The 11,754-nt window shown below is 29.5% G+C and overlaps 1 protein-coding gene across 1 annotated transcript; it reads right to left on the bottom strand.

Annotated features, from left to right (window-relative positions):
• Nucleotides 1-236: 236 nt before the first annotated feature.
• LOC113518361 (autophagy-related protein 13 homolog) lies at nt 237-10,668 on the bottom strand. Its single transcript, XM_026903249.3, has 6 exons — nt 10,173-10,668; nt 9,566-9,914; nt 9,038-9,227; nt 8,300-8,465; nt 7,244-7,387; nt 237-5,598 (listed from the first exon to the last, which is right to left on the bottom strand). The coding sequence occupies exons 1-6, from the start codon at nt 10,356-10,358 to the stop codon at nt 5,371-5,373; spliced, it is 1,263 nt and encodes a 420-aa protein (XP_026759050.1). The 5' UTR covers nt 10,359-10,668; the 3' UTR covers nt 237-5,370.
• Between the last annotated feature and the right edge of the window lie 1,086 nt (nt 10,669-11,754).

Raw genomic sequence — 11,754 nt, 5'->3', positions numbered from 1 at the left:
CCTCCTCGCGGTTCCCTCTGGAAACTATCGTGACTAATTTATCGTTGAATTCGTCACGATGGGCTAACTGACCTGCTTTTTCATCCTAATCTATAACCTCTCATTGGTACCCCGCCAGTGTATAGCGCAGGCGGGGTTACTATGCCATTTTCACCCGTTAAAAAATAAAAAAATAAAACATACAATCCAAAACCAACGGTAGATTATAGAAAATTTAAGAAAAGAATACTACACTATTTTTAACGTTTTTTTTTATTTGTATTAATATCTGATAGGAGAGAGATGTCTCCAAAACAAACGCCCATGCTAACTAAACATCATATTATAACTATAAATTACTTGTAAAAAATTTGATTGGACAGATTTTAATGAAATTTGGGACACCATATGAATAGAATTATTGAACTGAAATGAATCCCAATCAATAAATATATTCCCGTAGGATAAAAACGCTATGTTACAAGCAAGTACAGATTATACCTCAATGTAAACTTAAATTGCGTATGTAACTGTGTAAATAATTATAAATAAATTATTATGATAGGCCATTCCTACATTTAAAACAGTTAAAAAGTATGAGTATTCAGAAAATTCCAAACGGTAATTAATATTGATATATACTAAAAAAAACTTTAAGACAGTACTTCAAGGCAAACAAACATAATTCTTCTTAAACATTTATCAGAATGAACACAATACAGTAAGAACGAATTACAGAAACAAGCCAATATTAAATACTAGTACATATATAATTGCAACTTACACTAATGTCCTGATTTTAAAATTTCTAATGTACTGAAATTTTAAAATCTCTTAAAAAAAGAATAAAAAATGAATCTTGGTGTATAAATATTAACATAGTATAGTTACATATTTAAATAGGTTTTAAAAAAGGTGCATTTCATTATTATTGTGCTAAGTTTTGAGTATTCACTAAAAGCATTTGGAAGAAAATATTTAACGTAGCGTGTACGTATTACTTACATATTTACGAAGGTTTTTATAAACATGAAATATTTTATGCTTTTAAAATCCTTTTTAAATATATAAGTACGTAAATTACGTTATAATAACTAAATTAGGGAGTATTGTATAAATAATTAAACGCCAGGTTAGCGTGAATATAAAGCAGTTAATATTGTTAAAATACCTTTTACGTTGTTGTTTAAGCATTCATATTATTATGGATGAACTAAACAGTATGATTAGGTTCCGCTAAAGTGATTCAAAAGTCAAACCATAATACTACCGGGGTATTAACTGTTTACCGTGGTTTTGTATGAGCAAACTCATTTTTGCGTTATATTTTTAACTGCATAAATCATAAAAATAACATATGGTTTGTTGATTAGGACTGAAAAATTCAAAACTCTATTTCAGTAATTAGACCAATCGCTTAATTAGGACAAGTGTTTTTATAAGTATAGAAAATTACCAGATTAATAATATATATATATATATATATATATATACATATATATATATATATATATATATATATATATAATAATAATAATAATAATAATATTATAACACTGTATCATAAAACGAATCTTAGAATTTAACAAATCACCAGTCATACCAAACCGAGTTTTGTGCAACACAATATATATATATATATATATAGCAATAGCAAAAACTACTAAATAATTTTTTTTTTCAAATATATTACGAATTATATGAAAAAAAAGATGCGAGTACACGCGCGCGTTTTTGTAAAAGCAGGAATCAATTAATGAAAAATGTATATTTTCATGGCATAGTTTATATGTTAATATTTATACTTCACCGAATAATCATACTGTATTAATAACTATGTAGCCGCGTAAGTTGCAATTGAATTACCATTCTTCCTTACAAATTAAACGTTAAAATATTCACTTAAATATAGTATTAGTCAATGACATGTACCTTTAAAAAATAATTTCATTTCATAATAAACTGATTTTATAATAAACTATCATACTGATTTACACTGCATTCTCTTTATATAATTCTGATTAAGTAGAGTATTATATTTAACATAATTATAATGCACATAGCAATATTTATTTCAAAACAAACCTTGGCACTTTTTGTAGACTATTAAAAACGAAACAATCATTGTATCCGTATAGTTCTACGATTTAAATCTACAAGTGGAATAGAACGGACTAAAAAATTCCTATACCTAATTCTATTATTAAAAAAAAAAAACAGAGAATTTATATGATTTAGTTACGCTAATAGGGCAAAGCACATAAAACAAAAATATTATTCCGTTTCGTGAAAAAAGAAAGCAGACTATTATTTTTTTCTTACATCTGAGTATTTTAAAAATCGCGTTTATAAATATGGAGATTTTGCGTTGTAGTAGCAAAAATGATAATGTATTAACTGAAATCTGAAGAGGAAAAACTTCAATAGCAGAAATACGTTAAAGACAGGTTTGACTTTTTTTTAAATTGGTTAAGTATTTGACTTTAATAGAAAATCAGATTGTTTAATTTATTACTTTTTATATTTGTTTTGCTTCTTAACATTTTGACTTTTCTAGTTCTATTAAATTCATAGAACAAAGTGTATTTATTATACCTGTAAAATAGAACTAAATGCACTTCTTTATCAGTTTAGTTCTATTAAAATCGTACTGCAAATAGTACTATTAGTAGTGTGATAGACCTGAATGGTAAAACTATACGGATACAATCGAAACAACGATGGGTAAGGCACTCAATGTTAAAAAGGTACGTAGCAAAATTATTCGCATAATTTAATAAAAAAAAAAAGAAAATAACATCTATAAAATACCAAAAAGCAGAACACATTATCATTCACAATTCAGTTACAGACCTTTAAATTCAGTTGTAGACAAATTAATATTATGTATAACCTATCTATTTATATTCAGTAAAAAATTAAATGTAAATAGAAGTTACAAAGGACATTATATTTTATTCAGTTGGCGTTTACTACACAATATTATTTACACGTAAAACTAACACGTAAAATATCAGTCGTAATAACATGAGCTTAATATATCAATGGAGAAGTTTCCAAAAATATTTTTATTTGCAATTATGAAAAATTAAACAGAACTAAATAAAAATCTAAAGTAATCATTAAAATATCTCCATAAATGTAAAAGGACACAAGTTTTCAGTCTTTTTGAAAATCTGTCCACTAATAGGGTGAAACAGGCGTTAAAAGTTACATCAGTTACACAGTTAAAAAATACATCAAAGATGTACTTTCGTCGTTTTTAAAAATTCAACCCCTAACAGGAAAAATGCGGGAAAAAATTAGTATAAAAATTAGAAAAAAAAAAATATTTGTTTCTTGATTGGACTGATAAACATATGTACATTGTTAGCACGTTCGTGCATAAAAAGCAAACGTGCAAATAATGAAATGCTAAACACAAAATGGTTCAGGAACCTGCCTGCGGTTGCACCTGCTAGAAATACATTTTCTTTACAAACTTCACTACCACAGTGATTTGTATAAATAAAAAGCATTTCTTTAGCGAATTAACTAAAACTTACAAGAGGAATAAATAGGTTGTAAAATACTTTTTTTTGTAACCAGAATAAAATTCCCTGTTTCTTATTATGACCTATTTCTCAGCTACTTATTAAGGGATTTTAACATTTTTTTTTACGGGCTTATTAATTCGGACCTACATTTTAATTTTATTAAGCTCAATATAGCATTTTTAACAATAAGAAACTTCTCCATTATGAAATATTTAACTAACTTACTCGTAACTACAATATTATTAATTTTTAATATGGCGCTCAAGGTGTGATGCGGTAAAATTACATATAATTAAAAATTAAATCCTAATTCTTAATAAAATGATAGATAAAATATAAATAGATGTCAATACTATGTCTACGTACTTTTAGATATTAGTAAATTAAATGTCGAATTAGTTTCTAGATTTTTTTTACATGAATGCGATTTGGTTGTTTTTTAGTAAAAACATGATTACAGACAGTAAATCTATATAGGTGTACGCGACAATATTTTAGATAATTGCGACATCTATTTATTAAAAATATTTATGATATAAGTAAAATTAAAAGCAGTAAATTATTAAAATAGCCTACAATTATTAACAATTCAATTCAACAGAGAGCTGGCGTATGCGATGTTACGGTATATGGCCGCTGATGATACATATGCATGCAATGTTGTATCATTTTTCTTTTATTGTTTTTCTTACACAAACCGCTGGCTCTCTGTGTTTTATAAAACAATAAATTTGTCAATGTGAATATTTCTCTAAATGCGTGTAATTTGTAACATTGTATAACCACTATTGGAAGAGGACAGACGTGTGTAAAGATTTAATACTCGTGTTACGACCTTCGTATTTATGATATATACGTTACGACCTCAATGAAACATTCTGGAAAAAGTCAATGAAATTGTTCCTAATTATCTTAATAGAATAAGGTAATGTTCTAGTAAAAACAGAATACTTATGGCATTTGTATTTGTAACATACATGTGTAATAAATAAATAGTATTTTAATAGCAATCTATTGTAAAACCATAAACATGTAATTCGCTTGAGCATAGATCCGAATACGCAGGTCAAGCTACAGATTAATAGTAGGCATATGGTATATTTTTCGCATATTTCTATAGAAGCGTACGAGATCTTCTTATAGTGTTATACATACAGTCACACCAATAACATCAATAACACCAATCACACCGATCGCCTGGTCCTCCAGCTTGAGTATCTGTGTTACGAGGGACCAGGCAACAAACATCTGGGGCCACGACCCAGGACACCCAAACCCGAGCCAATTTAGAAAACTCCGTTTGCAAAATTGGCCCAACTGAGAATAGAACCCGGGACCTTATTACGTGAAGCAATGTGACCACAGCTGCGCCATTAAGGTCGTCATTTGGCCCGAGTGATTAACATACATAATTTGAACATATAAAATTGATAACTAGAGCTACATTGCTAGTTAGCCTCAAGGCAGATCGGTTCCTAATTAAAACTGAAACACTGGGTAAGTTCCACGTTAGGTAATTAAAACTGAAACACTGGGTAAGGTACGCGTTTAGTAATTAAAACTGAAACACTGGGTAAGGACATTGTGATAGTTATCTACAGTTTATAAATATCTAACTCATTATCGCATACAATATTTGGATCGTCTGTCTGCCAGATCTAGTTAGGAGCACGCAGAAATTTAGCAACAGAAAAGGGTAGGACGAACAAATAATAAAATTTCTTTGTGGTAAAACAAACTAGTTTAAGCAAAAGCTTCTTTTAGTAGGAAACCTTATAGATTCATTATTACGTATTTCATTTTTGTATTGGCAGACAGACATAAACGGCGGCAGTCTAGTGTTAAGCTACTACAATTATTCGGATCCATTTTCGGAATTGCTAAACATCGAAGCAACCATATTGTCGAATTCAGGGACAGCATCCTCGAACATTTTTAACTGCTGAGACAAAGATTCCGAGTCGGTAGAGGCGGACACTTCGCCGATTTCAATCCATTCATCGCTCGCGGATCTAGCCTGTAGACATTCCTGGTAAAAGTTTGCCAGGTCTGCCATAGGACTACCGTTAGCGAAGGGGAAATCCTGGAAAAAGAACAGAATCTCAACATTATCTTTATATAGAACTTTTAATTGGATGATAATGGAATTGTAATTGCGCTCGCGTTATCAGTACGAGGGTGGTATATAATGAAATACTTTTTTCGAATGAGTGTCATTTAATTTTCAATGATACACTTGGTTAGATGATGACAGAGTTTTTTGATCTCCTTTTTATAGTAATCTTCAAGGCCTTCAAAATACGCCTTAGTTTCAGTGATAGAGTTTAGACTCATGTTTCGAAAAGGAAGAAGTCACTCGGAGCTAAGTCAGAAGAATAAAGAAAATAGACAACTATTTCGTAGCGTAACTCCATCAGCTAGCTCGTTGCAATGGCGGGAAAATGGACAAGAATATTATCGTAGTGAAACAGGACTTTTTTCTTGGCAAAATGAGGCCGTTTCGTCTTGAATTCTTGATTCAAATATAGCCTAATACTTTCCATTTATTGTATTCCCTTTTTGGACACTTAATAACACAAATTTTTGGAGAAAATCAATTAAGATTGTATTTTGTGCGACTCAGAAAACCGTAGCCATATCTTTGCCTGCTGATGGAATCACCTTGGCTTTCTTCTTCTACTACTATCTGGTACTTAGAACGTTGTCTTCGGCGTGTAAAAATGAATCCATGTTTTATGTACAGTCACAAAACGACATTCTGTTTCATTCAAAAGGCGGCAAATTAGTCTGGAAAAGTGTGACACTTTTCTTTCATGTTTCTAGTCAATTGTCAACAAACGCGGTACCCATCTTGCCGAAAGATTTTTATATGCAATATGTTGGAAACTCTTCATACGAAAAGTTTAGTGTTAGTTATCTCTCTCAATTTCTCTCGTCGGTCTCCTAATACGATGGCGTGGATTTTCGAGATCAACGCTAGAGTGGTTACAGCAATTGGACGTCTTGAGCGAAGAACATCTTCCGTGCTTATGAATAATCTTAATTGACGGAGAAGATCATTCATATTTATCATTTTTTTTTTTCATTTCGGTGATGGTCTTTTAACGTAAAAAGCAATGTTTTATCCACACTTGAAATTCACTATTTTTCGTTTGAACAGCAAAAAAACGACTGTCCAGTCTAAATGACTGACAAAGAAATACTAATTAAAATATCAGTATGAAATTTCGTGTATGTATGCACAAAACAATGACCTGTCCAAACATATTATAACTCGTATTACTGCTTAATTCATTTTTACCGGACTTATCAATCTGCCCATGTATATGTGGTACCAATGAGTGGTGGCAATTGACGATGAATCAGATCACTTGGCCAATCACGACAAATTTATCATGAATTAATTAGAACAGTATCCAGGGGGGATTGCATGGAGATCAACCTTATTAGGGCTCTAAAGGCTTTTTAGGTATAAAAATTATTGTTATCACAAAAATATAATATTATAAATAGTGTTACTAAAACCAGTAAAAGAATCAAATAATATTAGATAAAACAATTGTCACAGCCATACTTATATACTTACTAGTTGTTTTTTTCTTTACACCACCTACAAGATTTATCTTTACTCTTAGTTGATGTTTTAGTTGGAACAAATATTAAACATTTACGAAATTTTATTTAAATCAGAGATTAGCATACTCTAACAAATAACAAATAAATCTTACCATAAGACTGGCATATTTGTCCCCATTCTTTGCTTTCGGCACTTCGATAGCCTTACTTGTAGCGTGTAGGGTAGAAGTGCCAGTGTTGTCAGTACTGCAACCTGGTTTAGCATCATCTTCTGATATGGATAAATTTTTGAATTTCTGCAATAATGATTTTTTTTCATAATTTATGCAATAAAGTAAACGAGATATAGTAAGATATTATATTAGAAATATCTGGAGTCGAGTTAAATACCTTTATTATAATTTTGTATGTAAGCACACTAGGTTTAGAACATTAATTTCGTTTTTACTGTCATAATGTTATAATTATATTAATGAACAAATAAATAAATATATTATAATAGCAATGATTGCCTCAGGATTTAATAAGAAAATCTAAACAGATTATATAGTGTTAAGTGTCATAGTTAAATTATAATATATAGTAAATTAAATATATATTACTGTGTATGATCATTATGTCTAATTAATTTATTTGTAATATTTATTTAATTAAATATATAAATTAAATAAATAAACCATGTTAGATTTATAGTGGTTTATTTGTGGGAGCAGTGTCAAAGTGAATCAAAAAGTGAATGAGACATAATTGGACATGCACTCTGTCCAGATAGTTAAGGATTCAGAGTACCTTACCAGAGATTATGAGATTGAAAATTTATTTATTTATTCATTAAAATAATTATTATGGAGATGTCCCTATAAAAACATTGAGTATGATTGTTTCTCATCATCATCAATATCTGTTAGCTCTTATACCATTTATTTGGGGTTGAATTAATATGATTTTAATAATATTACACAAGGTTTTGGGTTTTGTTGTTATTCTCACTAATATATTCATTTTTTTAAATAAAAACAAAGATCTTAACAAAACTTTTATGTGATAAAATAGTGAAACAAGTCGGTGTCAATGTTTTATAAATATTTTTTCATGTCTATAGGTGACGATTATTGCTTCCAATTACATAAGTCACCTTATTAAAAGTAGTGTCAGCTTGTTTGCCTTTCAAAGTTATATAAAATAATTAGAGATATCAGGAGACATACAATATCATTTTTATCCTTTTCAGAACAGAGCCAGGTCATCTGAGGCTCGGGTGGTAGCTGTTGGCTAAGAGCATCATGTAATTCACGAATTTGGTCCGCGTCAACAAAAGCACCCACTGTCAATGGCTTCGACAAATCAATCCCTTTTTTATCATTGTTCACTTTCCTATAAAAAAAAATATCAATAAAAAATAAAGGTATACACTGTTTAATAGTAACTCATCTGTATTTCTTCTGTTTGTCATAAAAGATCTGATATGAGGTAAGTAGGTTGTATTAACTCAGAGAATATTATTCTATACTTTGACATTTCATTAATTTACAATCTTACCATAATCTTTTATCAAATATAGTAACTTAAAAATAAAATGGATAACAATGTAATAATATGCAACAATATACATATAGATGAATAGAAAAGCTTGAAAAGCAAAGTTGGCCAGGTATTTATTATAATAAATTATAGAAGAGTAGAAGTGTTTTTAAAAAGTTAATATGTTTTCAAACTTCCACCAAGTGTCAATAGACATCATTATCAAGATAGAAAATGATAAAATTAACATAAAAGCCTTTATAATTTAACTATTTGTTTCTTACACTGTTATCTATGATAAAAAGATATGCCAAGATTTGTAGTTGTTGTTGTTGATGTGTAGTAACTATTCATTCTATAGAAAATGAGATTATAAGTATCAATATTAAAGCATGAAAACACAAAAAATAACTTGTGTTACTCACTTTGGACTTTCATAAAAATGATCACTTTTCACCATTATATCGTTCACTGTTGTAGTCACAGATGTTGACTCTATTACCTTTGGTTTGTCCTCTGGTAGAATTGTCATTTTAGTCCTGTACACTACATCTATATATATAGTGCCAATAGGTGTTTGTAAATCACTTATTTTAATGCGTTTAAATTTTTCGCCTGAAAAATGTTGAACATAATTTTCAATTTGGCAATCTTAAGAAAATTTGTATTTATTTATTGAGAATTTGAACTGATCATAAGAAAACAGCACAGAACAGTAGTCAAATAGTACTCTAGAGACAGAGTGAAAAGCAGTTTTTAGGAAAGATAAAAGCGACATCTGGTAATAAATTGGATAAAGATTACTTAAAATAATAAGTTGTGAATATTCTCAAAGAAGGCCAATAAACATTGAAAGTAGAAAAATGTTATAAACATAGTAACAAAATTTAAACTGGATCTCCATTTAAATATAATGGTAATATTATTTTTACATTTTACATTAAAAATCTCACCTAACAATGTTAAGTTGGGTTCACCGCCATATATTTTATGAAAAATTTTATAAGATTCTTTGTGCTGTGACCTGGACATTTTGTATGCAGGTGTTATTCTTGATATTGTAAGTGTAGACTTTAGCATAATACTCATACGATAATAAATTGTAGGAATGGATATGCCATTATTAGATGAACTTGGTACTAATCGCACTGTCCATAATTCTAACACCATTCTTTCATCATCACTAGTCCGTAGAGATATTTCTATGCATAAAACATTAGCCAGCGAAGCAACAATTTCCTCTTTCAGAACTCCATTTGTATCTTGCTTAACCTCAGGCTCATCAGGAATAGACAAGTTGAACTATAAAATAAAGTGCAAGCAGACTGAATACTCATGTACATACAAATTTATATATAAAAAAAAGATAATAATTATTTAGTGCTAATCAGTTATATACACAATAGTGAATGATTACAATAAATACACATGTTATCCTAAATTATAGATAGAATTATTAAAATTCGCACAGCTCAAAACTCGCCAATGCACATTCTGTAAAAATTTTTATATCAAGTAGTCATTAATGAAATCCAAAGCTATTTATAAATAGAAATTTACCCATTGTTGATTAGTAGGAGACAATGGTGGCCCATTATCTACAGCATTTCTAGCGTTGCATTCTTGAGTGATCTTCCTCCCTTGTCTGCTCTGAACTACTATCTGAGCGACCTTATGAGTCAAAATCTTTGCGAACTTGGATAATTTCACCTTATCCGCCTCTGAGTATGTCTCTAAAGTGGCCATTGCATAAAGGTGATTAAGCGATCTAATCAAGAAAACATCGTTTATACTATCTACGCAGCGAAACAATAAACAAAATCAAATAGTTTTGCACATGGATGTATCCCATTAATGAATAATAAAGGGTCAATATATAAAAATATATCACTAATTCTTATTTATCAAATAGTACAAATACAATAATTCGATATAATCACGAGTAATAGAATTTTTAACGTAGATTAATAAAAACTTTTTAGATCGTTAAAAAATAATCACTAAATATAAGTAGACAGATAAGCCTCATGAAACATTACATTGGATGCCATTTGTGCATCAAAGAGGTACATTCTGAGACGGCATATATGTAAACCTATCTAAAAAATTAAAATTTCAATTTGTTATAACAGTGAAACATTTATTTTAAGGACCGATATAAACTATATTTCTAATATATTTAAAAGAAGTTAAGCTATTAGAATAAAGATATATCAAATTGAAATTTTAATTTTAGAGAGGTTTAGACAATGAAGCCTCAGAATCGACCCCAGCGAATATTGTCTATGCCAATGACGCGATGTGCCGACGCCTAACGCATGTGCAGGCGCGCGTCGTTTGAATAATAAAAATTCTATAATATGTATGTATGCAACTAGGTCACTGAATTTGAAAACTTTACGCTATAGATGTCTGTATTTAGGTATTTTGCGCCACCGGTCAATGTCGATATTTTGGACAGGTATTAATAATGTGTTGATATATGTATCTAACTTGTTATATAATTTTCCACTTCATTTATACAAGGGCATTGCCGATACTTAAATAACGTAATGATTATTTAGATATTTTTCTTTGAACCCAGAGATATCTAAGTAAGTATGTTTTTAAGAATCTAAAAATTATGGAGCAAAAGTATGCAGCAAGCAGAGTGTAAATCTTAAATTATGAAATATATAGATTGGTAATGTAAAAAATCTAATAACTCATAAACTTAATATAACGTACTTACATACTAATTTAAATAGGAAAAGGCAGAACTATAATACAACTCTAATTCATTAATTGCTTATAAGCAATATAAATAAATATTAAATATCATTTTCAATTTTCGCCTAACGCAACAAATTACTGTTATAAGGAATAGGGATATTACTTACTCCAGCGTGTAGTAAGACTATATTTTTATATAAGGTATATATATTACATTTAGTTGTTAATTATTTTATTAAGTACCTAACTGCCCGCAATTATGAATAATAATGGAGATTAGTAGGCCCATTGCTAGCAATACACCGTGTCGAGTCGACAAATTCCCCCTGGAAATCATGGTGTTCTATTCAAAGTAAATTCATCACGATGAGCTAATTAACCTGCCTTATCTTTCTTACTTATCATTCCTCACTGGTAACCAGTGTACCTA

The sequence above is a fragment of the Galleria mellonella genome, unplaced genomic scaffold, assembly GCF_026898425.1.
Source record: "Galleria mellonella isolate WM207_F2 unplaced genomic scaffold, CSIRO_AGI_GalMel_v1 utg33, whole genome shotgun sequence".
Lineage (NCBI taxonomy): Eukaryota > Metazoa > Arthropoda > Insecta > Lepidoptera > Pyralidae > Galleria > Galleria mellonella.
Note: the sequence above shows the minus strand (reverse complement) of the source record. Positions and strands in the feature narration are given on the sequence as shown.